Raw genomic sequence first — 17,216 nt, 5'->3', positions numbered from 1 at the left:
TTTTTTAAGATAAATGCTTTACAAGTGTCAGGCTACACAGCAGTTTGTCTTTACATGTATAGGCATAATTTCCACTAACATGAGTTAAGCTCTGGGAGGTTTTTACATTTGAGTACTTAAGAGACGAATGCCTGTACTAGGTATGAATCTCCCTGCTTCGAACACTTAACTGAGGGGACCTATTTGCTATTGCACTGCTCAGTCCCAATTAYCTACAGATGAGGATCAAATTTTGCTCTTACTAGACAATATTTAAACTGTTAAGAATGAATTCAACTCTCACATACAGCAGGCAATAAAACGTTTACAACAAATGTCAATGATACCAACAAGACAGGTTCTTAATTTTGGAGATTCTCAATTTTTCAGTTGTAACTTTAAGGGAAATAAGACCAGCATACATACAAACTTGAACAGAATGGGTACAGTCTATCATTCATCCCATACAAATCTGAAGTACTGAAAGTGTCCTCCTTTAAATACTTGTGGTGGTGGTGCATGCAGTATGCAGACAAAGTGAATTGCAAGTCTGAGGTCTTTTCAGAGGGTTTTTTTTGTTTTTTTGTTTTGTTTTGTTTTTTTTGATGATGCCGATGTGGTGCATGATGAAGTGTAGAGTCAGCCTGCTGAAGTCCTCTATCCTTCTTAATGCCTTGTCCAACATAGGGGGAAAAGAAAAAGAGTCCTTTCCAAGGAGAAGCAGTGTGCAAGTTTGTAGTTTGTAAGGAATAGTCTGTATCAGGTTTCCTCTCCTCCAAAGAGAGAGAGCTGCTTGGAGAAATGCAAGTCCTTGAGAACTGCGAACGTGCTTGCAGGTGTGGGCTCCTTGTTGAACTAAGTGACTCAAGCATACGGCAGTAGGGGGCACTAGGGCTCAGGGTTAATTTCCTGGGATACAGGTTGGCTTGTGCAGCACAGCCTTCAGCAGCGCTGGCTCGCTTTGAAATGACTATTGCGATACAGCCTGACCACGTGTGAAGGACTGTTATTAGTATAGTCAAACATCTACAGCGATAATGTATAAAAACCTACCTCGTCGGCCCAGATAYGGTTTAGTGTAGTCCCAACTATCGTTGTCATTTCTAATGACATTAAGTCGAGTTGGCTGTTCAAATAAAGTAAAAGTGAAAAGAGTTAAGTCTTGACTATACATACATTGTGAGTAAAATTAAGAGAGAAGGTCCTAGAATTACCCTTGCGTATTCAATTTTTAGTGTACAGCATCCTGCATAGATATCTGCTCCATTGAGTGCAGCCTTTGCCTTCTGAGCGCAAAAAACCGATTCAAACATACACATGATGTTAAGGATTTTTTTCTCCAGATTTCTCTTTCACACCCCTTTGCCCCAAAATGGTTTTACTTTTATATCTTGCAGGTACTTTGCCAATACCCTACCTTATAACAATTCTGAAGAGACTAATTCAAAATTACAAGGTGCACACAGAAAAGCTCCCCAAAATTCTCAATTTAATTTATGTTCAGCATCTGTTTCTGAGATGCAAGTGGCACAAGATGAGACCATACAATGAATGAAAGGAACTAAGAAAGAGTATGTCTTTTGTAGCTTGTTAGCCAAATAAACAACAGAACCAAAAAATGTATTTTGAATGGGGGGCGGGGGAGGAAGAAAATATTGCATCAAAACCATAACAAGTAGTTTGTTTTAAATCCACTGCTCAAGGCAGATGCATGGACCAGGCCCCAACGTGTCAGTTATTTCACATCCCCAATTACTCCCAGATCAAGTCTATTAGTAGCAAAAAAACGTGCTTGAGCACAAAGAGCCTTAGAATACGACAATCCATGGTCTCATACATATTCAATAGCATACTGTGCCAGAAAGCCCGAATCCTGCAGTAGGCCAGACATCTTTTGCCATCCTTTGATATAATTCTGTGTAATTTTCAAAGTATTCTGCATCAATACTATGTCCTTTGTGCTTTCCTATATTCAGCGTGGTCCCGCTTCCTCCACCAAGATGTAAATCCACAGCGGACGTGCTTAGCTGCTGAGCTTGTCAAAAAGGAAAGTGAGAAGAGTTAAGCTCTCCAAATCACTAAGATTAGAAACTGGCTAGAACTGTGGGAGCACATCTGCAAAAGTGATAGCAATTAGCAATGAAATTTAATAATTTTTGAAACCTTTTCAGATAAGGCATGTCTTGAAGACCACCTAAGACTTTTTTTCCTCTCCAAACTGCATGCTTCTATTGCTGCATTACTTTGTTCACATTTAAGAGTTCTTTTTCAGCTGCTGGGTTTTTTTCGTTTGTTTGTTTTGTTTTTAGTAAAAAGCATGTTGCAGATTTCAATCCAAAGGAGAGGCAGTATGGTAGTTTTTAAGAGCATACATAAACAGGATCCTCCCCCACAACTTCCCTAAACTTTCACAGCAAGAACGAACAACCCTCCAGCTATACAAAAGGTCACCTGAACAGAAGCATGCTTGACACAGATTTGCAACGCTATCATAGCGAGTCAAACCGCTGTCTTTTGGGATGCGCAGCTTACATCTTCTACACAGATAAAGAGCAGTATTTTGCTTTTATGGAAGTTGGGACAATTTTTGTGCCTGGCAAACAATCAATGAAACTACTGGTTAAATTGTTACGTATGTTACAAAAATGCACCAGTAAAGCTTGCAACATTGGTAGTAACTGAAATCAAAAGTGTGTGCGAGTTCAATACAATTTTCTCCAGAGTACCTAATTCTCTGAATATCAGCTACAAAAAAGGAGGGTGAGGTGATCAGAATGGTCTGTTAGAGTTCTATAAACTAAGGCTTAATCATATCAGACTTTGGACCTTGCAAACCACAGTAACACATTAACAACTTGGAACATTCATCCCGCATGTGACTTAGGGCTACAAAAATAGTAAACACTACCATAACAGAACAGCAAGTTTCCTCAACAGGTGATAAGCAGGTCAAGGAGGCCCAAGTTGGTCATGTTTCATTAAGTCAGAATAGAAAGATAAGCACTACATATTAGAACAATTTTAGAAGAGTTTAAAGAAGTCAGATTACACCTTTGCATGCCCTTTCCCCAAAACATAGGCAGAAATCACAAAACTTGTGTTGTCAAATCCATGAAATATTTCATATCTGCAACTACTAGCCTTAATATCACCTATAAAACATGGCGACCAACAACACTTGTCAGAAAAACACCATGTAATTTTGAGACCTTTTATATAAAAGACATTACAATTTCCAATACGTAGTTAAAGTAAAATAGCACTTATACATGTCTTTTTTTTTTTAGAAGAATAATGATGCCAACATGCTCATGTTAAATTCCATCTGCAATTGACAACCTACAGGGAAAAAAGAAAACAATTATAAAAGGATATTCAACCATAGCTTGTATTCCATTTCTCTTGAATATAACAATGCGCTGAACTTTTCCAACAGGGTTGCACACAGTATACAAGACATCCTAAGAAAGATGAAGAAAATATTTGAGTAAGATAAGAAATTTCAAACACATTCAGCTCACAGAACGTTTTCTTTCACTGGTATTTAAGGCCAAAGGAAATGCGTGTTAACTTTTCATTTACCATTTTCTCTATACAATTAAACATTTATKATTAGTCTAATTTATTGTGTCACAGACAGTCAAATGTCTGAGAAGAAAACAGGAAGAAACCTTCTACAAGAAGCACTCAAACATTAAAGACAAATGCCTTCAACTTTAACTGTGTTAAAAATCAGGAATTGCACCAAGCACTTAGTCAATCAATAGCATCCGCAAAGCGGAACACCAAAATGACTTCGTAATTACGGAATATTTCATTTTGTAAAACTGGTAGGTGCTTTTTTCTTATTTCTTTCTAATTGTTCATTTTCAGAAAAGTAACCTAGGGCAGCCCAAGACATAAACTTGTATAGCTTATCAAAGGGAGAATTTCAATTGTATTCACTTGAACCAAAGGCACTGCAAGCGGTTGCAGGGTTCCTCTACTTAAGGCAGAGGAAAGCGTCTGACAGGAAACATTAGATTCATGCAAATCCATTGTTAAAGCTTTACTTTCACCAACTCTTCCCTACATTACATGGAACTGATAAAATTCAGGACCATTTTCAGTGAAAGGGAAAGACAAACACTAAGGAGAAGAGCCCTCTTTACTCGTAAGGACACTTCACATTGTAAAGCCTGACCTGATGCAACGGGTAACATCTCAAAGGACAACTTGTTACACATAGCAGAATTTAGACATTATGGTACTGGAAACTAGCTTCATGTGTTAATTTGACTTGGAAAAATACATCTATTTAATAGAGTATTTAATATATCTAATATACACCCACAGCCGAAATTCCCAAGAAAAGAGTTCCAGAACCTGAACAAACAGGAACTGTGATTTATGGAAACAATACGTATGTTAGGTCATGTTCAAACGGTTGAAGAAGTACATAACCTTTACCAGACAGCCCATTCTGTAGCTAATCCTAGTGGGCAAAAGCACTGACATTTCTGTGAAATGCCCTRCCACAACCTGTTTTTCCTTTCCTTTCTCTACATGCAAACTGTAGGTCCATAATGTTGGCTCCAAGATCCTATTGTACATTCACAGATTTATTTGGGGGACAAGTGGAAGAAGGGGGAAGAAAGCAGGCAGTTTTTGTTATTACGTTCTGTAGAATACCAGATTGGGAGGCCAAACAAAAAAAAATGAGAGGCCCTAGATTTCTTTAAAAAACACAGCAATCAGAAAATCACACTAAGAATATTTCTGAGATATCAAGATACTAAGGAAAAAAAAAAAAAGTCTTATTGCTGGCCACAGATGAAATAGTGCAACTCCTGGCTTTCCAAGTAAGGCTCCATAAGCCTCTCTATATGGATGAATTATTACTAACAAAAATTTGTCTGCGCCTACAGCTTTGCACCTGACTCTCCAGTGACTGTTTTGTGTAGCTAAACCAAACAAGCTGGGTAGATAGTTAACCTTAAGTTTTTCTGAAGACGGATGGACAATTTTGGAAAGGATTCAAGCATCACTCACCCACGAAAATAGTTATCTATGGGCCTACATATAGGTATATGTTTTATTCATAGGCAACAGCACAAGCACCTGGCTTTAATCTCTTTCTCCTTGGGAGGGAAATGTACTAAAGACTTCCCAGCTCCAGGCCACTTTAATTTTAAACCACGTAAGTATCCTTTAGCAAATTGTGTGTTGAAATATTTCCTCATGGTTACATAAGGGAANAAAAAAAAGGAAGGAAAAAGGCATCCTTCAAAATTTAAGTATTTAAGTTCTATTCAAAATGCCATCAGCAGCCAACAGATGGCCTGACTTTTTTTTTTAATTAACTACCTTAGACTCCCAAATCAACCAAGGATTCACAAAATAGTCATGCAGAATCAAATTTTAAATAAAGACTTAGCACTGGCTTTATCTACTTAATAGACTTTCTTAAAAAAAAAAAAAAAAGTAGGGCAACTTAGTTTCAGAAGTTAGTACTAAAGTTGGCGAAGCACTTCAGCCACCAAGCAATACTACACATTCCTTGTGCATGTATAGAGGGTTTAGAGGATAAGAACTGACAGGTAATTGCAGAGATCCGCTTGAAGAGACAGTAGAATTTGGGAGAAGTTTAGAAGAGGAAGAAGTTTTATTGGGCTTTTGAGTTGCAGGTTGTTTTTTTTTTTTTTTAAAAAAAAAAAGGGCAAACTTTGCCTGAGGCATTCTGTAGTAATTTTTAGTCTAACCTATCAGCCAAGTGTAATATTTTTTTCTTCATTGCATTTATATAGACATTCCTAGTTTCCATGGGTGCATTTGCTTTTCCCAGTTCTTATGGGAGATGCTTGACTGTCAAAGAGAGAATACTGTCTTCAATGAGCTCGAGCGCTTGCAAGTAGTTTTGGAAATCTGTCTGCATGTAGCACTCACTGATATAATCTAGACAAAGAGTCGGGGGCATCAGGGAGGAATAGAAAAGAAAAAAAAAACAACAAAACAATACCCCCCCCCTTTTTTTTTTTTTTAATGTTACTCTGTGTTAGAAGTCTCAGCCTTACAGTTCCTGTGAACCCTTCCCAGCCCAGAATAATGCTTCAGATACTAGTGTTTTCTGCAGGCATGCTGGTAAAGCTCAGTTGCTTTTACAAATCAAGTTTTAAAATGCATGACTACAGCTAAACAAAACTTACTTCTCAAAATTCAAATTATAGTCACATGCAAAGAGTATGTGACTTTTAATGCATTTGTTTACACAGCTCAAAGCATGTGTTTTTTTTAAACACCGAAAAAGCAACCTACATACTTGCCATGTTTTTCTACAAAGAAAATCAATAAAGAGAATTCACCACCCACTAACGAATCAACAGAAAAAAACTGTGTTCACAAGACAGTGAAGCAAAATCCTAATTTAACAAGCAGTCCTTTCTGTATCAGGAAAGCCAAGCTTCAGTCAATTTGCTAATGCAATATGGGCACCTAAACAGAACTTTACACTTAAAGTTATATGGTTCCACACAAACCAAACACTTGGATACATCCAAACTATCTTATAAGCATAACTTAGAGAAAGGTATGGATATATCACAGTACAACAATGTTAAAGCTAATGAATTTACTTTTTTCTGAAATACTCCTGTGCAATTTAATGGTGTATACTTGTAAACCTCTATGAAAAATATAAGCAGACATTCCAATGCATGAGAAAATACATGTTGTTAAATACTAGCAAAAATTTTTGTATCATTAAAAACACCTCTGTGCCATAAATGGATGACAATAAATTAGAATGCAACTGTATATACGGTATGACTAGAAATACTGAAAACTAACAAGTACCAGCCCAAAATCAGACAGAAAGGTTCCATCAAGCTAGATTTAATCATCAATATAAATCAAGGTTTCAGTATTTCACAAAGGAAATATTTAAGAACGAAGGACATTAATAAAATAACCCTTCTTACTGGAAAAATGACTTGCTATTTGCTATAAATTGAACTTATTCCTCAGGGCCTGAAAGCTAAATGACATTCTTATCATGGCAACACATTTCAGATTTGAAAATACTGCCGAAGTATGCAGCAAATTAAAATATTTCAAAATCCTGATCATTGAACTCTTCAAATGTACTGCAAAATACCTGTGCAATAGGATAGACTCATCTTGAAAAAGCCTTCTCCCCTCCATCCCCCAAACTTGCATGATACTTATGTGAGGATGGTTTTAAGCTTTGGTAGATAACTGTAAATTTTGACTCAGAGAAGCAGCACACAATTTTAACAAAGAGTATACAACAGAAGTAATATAGAGATTGTTCCCTTCTCTCCATCTTTTTTTTTTTTAATATTAAAGAGAAACATACCACTGTAATTGGGTAGAGAGGATTCTGAATTGATAGCAGGAGAACTTTATTTCCACCAGATGGGTCATCAGTGTTTCCCGGCCGAGTAATCCTTTTGCTTGTTGAATAGTTGAAAAAGGCTTGCTGTCCAGCAATATATACGGGTTCGTCTGCCGCAAATGTCACGCATTTCTTGGCACTTTCTATATTTTCAAACTCCACTAGAGCCTGGCGCTTAAATGGCATCATCATGACATAGCTGGTAAGAGAAACRTTATAGTAAATTCTCCCTTATGCTTGCTTAAAACAAATCTGAAAAGCCGTAACTGTCATACATGAGTATTGTTTTTCTAGAYAATTCCAGATGAAGATATGAAAGGAAGCTAGGTCTGCCCACTCCCATTTYGCAGACCTAGTCATATAGTTCTAAAGTATTTGCACAAAACAATTAAAGAATTTTATCAATAAGAAAAATAAGCAATAAGTAATTGTTTTTCTGGAAAAGTTTAATATGTAAGAACACTCAACCAATACAAATAGCTAATCACTAACTTATCAGAGCTAYGATTTTAATATAGAAAATGAAACTTGCCAAAGACATTTATGAGGTAAAGGCAATGCAAACTTAAAAATGAATGCAAACTTAAAATTCAAAGTTGATACATTGCACTAAACACTCTAGTYGCTAAAAATGTTTAAATACTGTTTTTCTGGCACAAAGCTAGATTAGAGTAAATAAACAGAAGTATTCTAGTTACTTGAAATAAGATACAGACAAACCCTAGATACTTTTTCAGCTGGTTCAAGTTTTGGAAAAGTCTMTCTCTCAGGCTAAACTGTACCTACTTGTATTCCTGAGAAGTCTGTGCTTACTAACTTTTATTTATTTAAGGTATTGCTACAAGTATAATTCAGTTATTTGAACATTAAGGCAGTTAAAATTGCAGAAATATTTTTATCACAGTAATTTCACCTCATCCCTCTGAGAGGGATGGCTATAGCATCCTACATAGTACTTAACTYTTATCTACTTCTGTGAAAGATCCTACATTCTAGTATTATTTACAAAAATCCTGAAAATTCAATTAATCACGTAACTGGGAAGARTTGTATGTTTCCAAAATGAAGCCCTCAATGCTCAGGATAAACTAGATCTACCAATTCAAGTTTACCACTTTGCTTATAAATGAGGAATCTTTAGGCTATATAATCACATCAAATATTTAATTTATGCACTTTGATCTGACCACTGAAGGGGCTTTCTTTGGATAACCATCTCATTCTGCAGATCTTACCATATCATAAGTGCTCCTCTTGTACAAAATAGAAGGAGAAAGCAGTATCTGCTCTGGCACCTCCGTATCCTTTGTATATTCACTTAGATCAAGACAGCCACCTTTGTACTGTTTTACAGCTCAACTTAGTTAAGCTTATACTTAATTCCAAGAGTAGCTGTGCCACTGAGGTCTAGTGGTAGACTCTAGGACACAAAAAGTGTAATTCTGCTTGTTCAAAGTTGACAAATATAGAAAAAGAGGATCTTTACACAGTTACTAGTAAAAGATAAAGATCTTCTAACTATATTATGATTTTGAAATGGCTACAAAGTGTTTAAAGAAGAGCCAAAAGCTTTTTCATGATTCTTCTAACTAGTCCAGAGACATGACTTAATATTAGTTCACATACCATATGGTTCCAAACTTTTCCAGAGCTTCCACAAGATCTGCTTCCACAACTGATTCACAGAGTCCTCTGACATGAACAACAGGTGAAACAGAGACTTTGTGATGACTTCCCCCTGCATCCTAGCAGCAGCAAAAACAAAATTTAAAATTCAGAGAGAAGGAGCACTGCTATCATTAACTAAAATTAAGTATCTGACAGACAGTAAATTGGGTCCAGAAGTGGCCATTCAGACAAACAATCCAAATATATTTTCTAAAATTTAACTTTTCTTTCCAAACAGATTACCAAGCTTAGTTGCTGAAATCTACTCACAATTAAATCTGCAAAAATTATTTTATTTATGTGTTTGCCCAGGTAAGACTTTTCCAACGTAAAATAAAGCCCATTCTAACACTTGATTCAATTGCAGGAGGCCTTCCAGCCTAGCCCTTCAAAACAGAAAAGGATTAAAAAAAGAAAAGAGTGAACACCACAGGTTGTCAGTAAAGTGAATCAGTATCAATTATTTTTATAATGAAGGCTGAACTGAGCTCCACAGACCACAAGAAAATATCATCAACTAAGTCCTATACCTGAAATAGGAAAAATCATTATTCCTTTCTAATTCTTAACACTATTAATAGACATTTTTAAAAACTCTCCCAATTTCTGTACATAYGGACACATTCTCTCTTTTTTTCCTCCCCATGGTTGAATAACRTCTACAGATTCAGCCATGGTAAACTAATACTCACAATTACCACTATGAACATTTCCAGAGCTAGTGCTATGAGAACTTAAGACAGACTTGGTTTTGTATGACTGAACAGTTCAGGCTGCAATCAGTTTACCTTTTCATGCAARGCCTAAAGTAGGCCTGAATTGTTCTAAGACAAAATAAAAAAGCCAGCAACAAAAGAATGATTAGATATAATAAAGGCCACACTAAATCTACTGCAATTAACAAAGCCCAAATTTAATATAGGTGACTGTAGTGTAAAGTTATCGTATTCCAGTTTAGTAACTACATCAACATGTTTGATCTAATGGATCAAGTCTTGATGATTTTTCTTTTTTTGGTGGGAAAAAGAAAAGCATAGCATCTTCTGAAACTAGCCAGATATTCTCATCAACACAAGGAGCTTTCAGGTCGAGTAATTAGCCCCAATGATCACTACAGACATATCTCTCCTTCCTATCATCTTTTTAAGCAAAAAATTCAAGGCAACTGACCACACAACTACAGATTGATGGTCTTACAATTTGCTGTTAATTTTTTAAGCTCAGTTTACATTTTACTCCTTTGCACCACAAAATCATTGTAAATAGTTACACACATTCTTTGAATAAAAGTAGTGACAGTCGTAGGAATGATGCAAGTATCAACAATGACACTTGTACAAGATACCCTATACCCTCAATTAACTAGCTGAGGTCTACAGTGGTAGCTGCAGACAAATTAGTCATGGAAGGTTAATAGCTTGAGCTGCCAGATGCTTAGGCAATTGCAGAAAGAACTAAAATAAACAGATTTCTATTTTGAACTTATCCGCTCTTTACATGTGTACACACTTTTCAAAACTGAAAGCAGCACCTTCAGGAGAACACTACTACAGTAATCAGTTTTTCCTACAAAATCTTGTACTTCAAAATATTAAGATATTAGGCACCTCCACTTTGTTTTAATAACTTCTGATCATTCAGTAGACTGTAAATAAATAATCATTGCTCTGCATACTTGTTACTATACTAAGGTTCTGTTTCATATTCAGAGTATGCATTTCCTTTTTCTTCTCTTTTCTTTTAATGCATTCAAAAACCTCATCTAAAAAACACATTTATCTCTATATCAAATGGCAAAAATAAGCAATGATTTTCTCCACTGAAACAAAGACTCAACACAGAAAGCTGCCTTCCCTAATTACTACCCTCTGATCTACTCCATAGATGAGAAGTCAAGCTTTTCAGACAATGGATCACAAGGGAGCACTATTTCTCTCTCCCTCCCTTCTCCAGTTCAACCTTCTTGTCCCTTCTCCAGTTCGGACTTCTTTGTCATATATTTCCCTTTGTATTTATTCTTAGGTCTTCTGAGAATAAGTAGTGTTTAGATTTCTGTAAGAATGCAATGCCACACGCATTTCAAGCCTTTAGTTTGCCTGCTCAAGAGATGAAGCTTTCCAGTAATAGTATAAACTCGCTCTCTTAAGAAGGAAAAACACATGCTTTATACATGCACCTTTGAATCTGTAATACACGAGTCAAATGGACATACACAGGCATCCACACTACTGCAGACTGGAAATATTCTCAGAACCATCAAGCAGTACAGATTTTGCTGTCTTTTGTAGTKAAGACAGCATTTGACTGGTCAGCCAAATCATTCCAAAGCCAAATTTTTTCCTCCCTAATACCATAAGGAAAGTATCCTTTAGTTCTAATAGAAGATATAGCAAGAATCAAAAATCATAGTAACACTGCTGCTGTAGCAGTAACTTATGCATGCACTTGAGAAGTGTGAAGAACTGCGTTAAAAGAAATCTCAAGTGATTTGCCATGAAATTAAGGGCTTGCCTACACACCATTTCTGCATTGCTAAGCCATATCATTTCAGAAATTAATTTTTAGAGATAAAACCAATGACGCTACAACTGGCCAAATTAGAGGTCCTCTATGCATTACTCAAAATAGCTCCTAACTAGAAACAGCAAACAGCAGAACAAAACTAAGTATAAGTCAGTCCTGAGCCAGGAAGCCACAAGCTAACATTCACAGATCATATTGGCAAGACATGAACATGTTCCACAGGCAAATATTTTTGAGCACAAAMACACCACATGCCAAGGGCACAGGTATGCGTTATGATTAAACAAGCTTTGCAGCTACTGAACTGCAGTATCAAGCAAATCTAGAAGCATCCTGGATTTCCTCTAAAAGGAGGAGAAATAAAACCACCAGACCACATGAAAAAGCAAGCACATCTGTCAATGCAGAGCATCTTCGACAGCTAAGGTCAGACTGGTTATAGCTCATCCAAATGCTGTCATCATTTCTTTCCACAGATGAAAAACACAGGATTTTGACCAAGAACTCACAGTCACTGTATCTTGAAAACTACATTTGCTATACAGCTGGCACACAAATAAAGGATAAATCAAAACACTTATTTATCATAAATCTTATTGCCTTTACCTCCGAGCAGTTTAGAAGTTCACATACAGATTAAATGCCACCAATACTTCTCTGTTTACAAAGCAGTCTCTCACTAATTCCAATTCCCAGAATGGCACAGAAATACTACTTAAAACTTCAGCATAACAGCTGGCTTCTGCCAAAGCCAGAACAGATCAGCTAATGTTAAAATGTGTGCTCATCAATAAGTATGACTCAAGAGCCTTTGAAAGCTCAGTAACAGTTTCTTGAAGAATTATCAGCTGTGTAGAAAATACAATTGTTAAACAGGTAATGGAAACAGACTTCCTTCTAAGCGCTCAAGACCAATAACACAGGGACAGGAAAGGTACCCCTCAAGAAAGACGCTAGCAACATAAAAATACGTAACATATTGAGGTCAAGCTTCTTCAGAGAACTGAAGCATGGAGGGAAGCGTTGACATAACCAAGCACATGAAGCACAATGAAGTTTTCACATATATAAAACTAAAATAGAAGCCACTTCAAAGAATAACTGTAGAATTTTAGTATTCAATCTTTGCTGACCTACATAGTTCTAGGCAACATATTAAATATTTCACCAGTTTCTTGCTAACAAATTCTGATTTGCTATTCTGAAAAGAAAATCATGAAGAATTCTAGGATTATGCCTCTCTTGCCCAACAATTTCAGAACAGAAAATTCCCCCCCCAATCTGCTCTTTATCCCCTCTTCAGATGCTTTCCATTCATTATATTCACCCTAGTTCTACTAGTTTCTACTACTTCTTTTGGACCATCTCCTTCTTCAGTGTTTGCTTTAGTTACATCCTTCATCTCTGTTTCTTTCCCCCTTACTGCAAATGGATTGCACTCCTTTTTCATACTCTCCCCCCGGATATCTAAATATACTGCAATTTTATTTCTCAGCCTTCAGATTATCTTGCTCACAACTTTTTCCTCTCACTGCATCTCTCAAATTCTCTCTYTTTTTTTTTTAATATAAATTAAGCAGAACTAGGAGGGGGAGCCCTAACATATTGCTTATTTTGTATTTATGTACCTAAAGTCTTCATTAAGACCCAACCACAGGCTGTGCTGCATCCAGCTGCCTAAGAGGATGTCAAGGGTAGCCAAATTTACCACTTGAGAAACCAGAAAGAGCCAAGTTACACACCACACTCCCAGTAATCTTAGCTCTGTCCACTGAGAATGGTCCAAAAGAGGAGGAAAGGTTGAAATAAGAAGGYAGGCTGCATCTCCTGCACATTCTTCAGCAGCTGGATGTACTACATAATGATGGCATTAGTTAAAGCAGTTTRCCTCATCATACGTAACGTCTGCCAGCCACACCTGCCTGATTTCAGCAATTCAGAGGTCTCTTGCGTGCAGAGGTGCAGAAACACTTCTCTCCTTGCCACCTGGGCTTTTCTGTCTTGGAGTAACAACAGTAGTGTCTAGTACACAGTGAAGTGAGTAAAGATAGCATCTCAAACTAACCAAACAACAAAGACAAAGCTAACGTTCCATGGCAGTAGAGGACAGCTTTGTATATCTTGGGATTTAAGTTTGCTTTTTKGGGGAGGGAGGAAAGGGGGTGAAAAGGCAGTTAACTTTAGGCACACCCCATATTCTGGAAGGCTATCTGGCAATCTTAATTTTGGTTTACACGTAGAAATTTGCAGTATTCAGGTCTCGTTGTTCTGTATATAAACAGCTTGCCAGCACTTTCTTCCACTGTGTCCCTATCAATAATTACAGCTGCTACAGAAAGTAGTATCTTCAGTCTGGCCTTTTTACTAGATCAGAATCATCTTTACCCTCTCTGCTCAGCACAAAACAATATCCTGTTTCAGGGGGAAATAAATAAATAAATAAATAAATAAATAATTTTCAGAAGGAGATTCAACATGAAAGAGTTGGAAGAGAAACATGAAATAATCTGAAGCTAACGGCCACTTCTTTTGATGGAGGACAATTTACACTTAGCAGATGGCTCCTTAACAGATTTCTAGAACGTACATAGGAAATGGATCTGTGAACACGTTACTACAAAATAAGCCAAGATCTGAATTCTTTGCCATCTAGATCCTGCTACTGCAGCCGCCTGTGACAGACATGAGGTGATTTACTTGAGAGGTGAGCCACTTCCCCTTCACCACAGAGCAAGAATACCACACATTAGAAGTTAAAGCAGAGCAGCTGAGACGCTGTGAGATGCTGCAAGTACACAACCCTATCTTACTTGCAGGAACTTGCTTTTGTGTCTGTCTCTTTAGAATCCATGTCTCACCTCCCTAAGTGTAAGAACAGGAATATCAGTCCTTCCTTACTTCATAGAAACATTTAAGAATAGATATGCAAGAGTGTGAGGCACTTAGATGCTACAGAAAAATAGGGGTTGTATAAATACTGATTAATCAATGAAATAAAAACTTACATGTGGGAGAGGGAATAAAGCCAAAGGCCTCCCAGACATCCTCTAATACAGCTCTTAGACATCCTCCCCATCCCACTTTTTCCCTACTGTTTTTACCCTTTGCTACAACCCAATTCCAATTCCTCTACCTAGGCTTCAACATAACCCAGCACTGCCTCTGTAAGGGTGTTCCTAAATCTCACTTCTGCCCCATAGAATATTGCTGCAAGATCTCTTCCTACTCTTCCCCTGGTAGATGCTCTGGCCTGTTCTTGGCTATCCAGGCTTCTTGTCCTTCAGATGGGGAGGCTGGAATGTCTGTGGGCTGTGAGGAGCATCCATACTAGCTAGAAGCAATAGAAGAGAAATATGAAATATTTTTTCCACATGGGCCTTACACAGAAGGAAGGGTTTCTAGGCATCCATTAAAAAAAAAAAAAAAAAAAAAAAAAAAAGCTCAGAGATGTGAAGTGCTCATTCAACCCAATGAAACAATCCCACAGGAATGAGAAAACAGTAGGACAATAAATACAGCCCAGCAGGTGGACTCCCCCTGACTGACCAGAAGAGAAGGGTCATACCACAAAACAGCTTATATACGAGGAAGCACACAATTCTTATAGGCAGAGAGTTTACCAGTATTTCAGGACATACACTAGGAGAGAAAGAACATGCAACTGGCAGACTCCTATCACTCTTACTACCCTGGTCATCCATTTTCCCATTTCTCTCTTGTAATTCCCACTCCATACAGTTCCTCCTGCTTCATTTTCACTTATTCTCTTTCTGCTCTCTTCTGAGCAACCCAACAAACATTTCTTCCTCCCTGTCTTAGCCTGGCCCCATCTTACATTCCTCAGACCTGCACCAGAGACAACTGTCACATGCTAAGAAAGTCCCTGAGGGAAAGAGGGGACAAGTATATATAATTAGAAGAAAAAAAGACAAAAAAAAATCAGTTTCCTGCACAAATAAATTTTAATCGGAGGAAAAACTAAAATCCACATGAATTAACTCTAATGAATAATTCTGCAATTACAAGTCTCAAATAAAACTACTAAGAGAACTCTTCAGTCAATCTTTTTCCATATACTCTCTTCATGTTACCGCATATTCTTAAGAAACTAGTTTGATCCCTATTATCAAGGTAATTGCTGCCTCTCTGATAAGTTGAGTTGCCAAAATAGCTTTACCAGCAAGCCATCACAGCGCATTAGGAAAGTCAGGTACAGCAAMGACACTGCCTCACTCGTTGCGGTATGCTGCAACTGAGACAACAGGCTGGGTAAAAATCATCCTGTTCTAGACTTCCTACCCATTTGTTTTGGTTTCTTCAGCTCATGAGGCTCAGCACATGTCATTCTTGAAATTCCAACTGTAAAGTTACAGACRTTCTCGGTAGTCTCTTTACCTAAAGGGATAGCGTGCCCTGGGATGAACCAATACACTGAGGTCAACTTGTAAACAATGAGACCACAGCCAGAACCCAAAATGCAAGCAAAAAAGAAAAAAGAAAAAAACTCAACCCAATAGAAACAAAAAAAACAGTAAGAACCAGCTGACTTTCTAGAATACTGTAGAACAGAGGAAAGGCAAAACTGGCAGACCAGTCTCCTGTTCCTACTTGAAACATTTACATGATGTCCAGCTCTCCTATATGACAGGAGTTCAAGATAATTTAAGCAAGCATATGGATTTAATTTAGAACTAGCCTCTAAGACAAATCGCACTGCTAATCCTTGTCTGCACAGAGCCAATGCTCTGTTGTAAAAAATTACGGATTTAAAAAGAGTTCTCATCAATGATGCAACTTTGCTGCAGTTTATCAGGAAACTTTTCTAGCCAATTCAGTAGATAATCTCTYCAAGAACCAAACTTCTTGATGGAGAGAAGGTATAACAGCAAAAGCTTCTATCATTATTTCATTATGGTCTTCAGCAAGTTCATTTTAGCAATTAACAAAATAAAGATACTTTAAGTTTCAAGGTCTCCCATTAAATCAATGTCTTCTCAATCATATCTTTCTCAGGCATAAAAAAGTGCCAACAAGAAGAAAGCTGATTACAAYTACCAGGACAATTAGTTTGCTAAGAAACCACATGGTAGGCGTCATTACTGCAAATTTAGAGGTCAAGGACTTTCTTGATACTTAGTTACAAATATGTAAAGAATAAAAGGTATGCTTAAAAAAAACAGCGAGCCAAACACTGTTTATGGAGAGGGAAAAGTAGAGGAATAAGCGAATTTAAAAAGGAGGTAAGTCATTTACGATGAACCTTTCTAATACACTGCCAGACAGAGGTAAAACAGAAGGATGAAAGAAACCCTCTGCCTCGCTTTCTTCCTCCGCTACGTTTCTATAGTTACACTGAGCAACAGAGTAAGCACAGAACTTGGCGATGGCAACGTCCCAAACGGCAACAAGCTGCCCACGGCACGGGGACGGTCTCAGGACCGCAAACCCCGCACAGCCGGCGGACTGCCGCCGGGCTCGGCGCTCTCCTCCGGCAGCACGGCTGCGAGGCGGCGCGCCGCCCGCCTGCCGCGGGGAGGGGGCCGCCGCTCGCCCCACGGCCACGGCGAGGGAAGAGGCGCAACCCCCACCGGAAGCGCCGCTCTGCCCGGAGGGGGAAAGGGCCGGCGGGCTCCGCACCGAGCAGGCCGCACGG

General features: G+C 37.9%; 1 protein-coding gene across 1 annotated transcript in view; it reads right to left on the bottom strand.

Moving 5' to 3' along the window:
- HNRNPLL (heterogeneous nuclear ribonucleoprotein L like) overlaps positions 1-17,216 on the bottom strand; it is a 29,818-nt gene that overhangs the window by 12,142 nt on the left and 460 nt on the right. The window contains exons 2-6 of the mRNA XM_085311118.1: positions 8,999-9,117; positions 7,334-7,571; positions 3,355-3,440; positions 1,194-1,290; positions 1,033-1,105 (exon numbers count right to left, since the gene is read on the bottom strand). Of these exons, the coding sequence (XP_085167244.1) occupies positions 1,033-1,105; positions 1,194-1,290; positions 3,355-3,440; positions 7,334-7,571; positions 8,999-9,117 (613 nt within the window). The remainder of the gene's footprint in view (positions 1-1,032; positions 1,106-1,193; positions 1,291-3,354; positions 3,441-7,333; positions 7,572-8,998; positions 9,118-17,216) is intronic.

This window comes from Rhea americana, unplaced genomic scaffold (assembly GCF_003343005.1).
Source record: "Rhea americana isolate MKP2758 unplaced genomic scaffold, rheAme1 scaffold_109, whole genome shotgun sequence".
Classification (NCBI taxonomy): domain Eukaryota; kingdom Metazoa; phylum Chordata; class Aves; order Rheiformes; family Rheidae; genus Rhea; species Rhea americana.
Note: the sequence above shows the minus strand (reverse complement) of the source record. Positions and strands in the feature narration are given on the sequence as shown.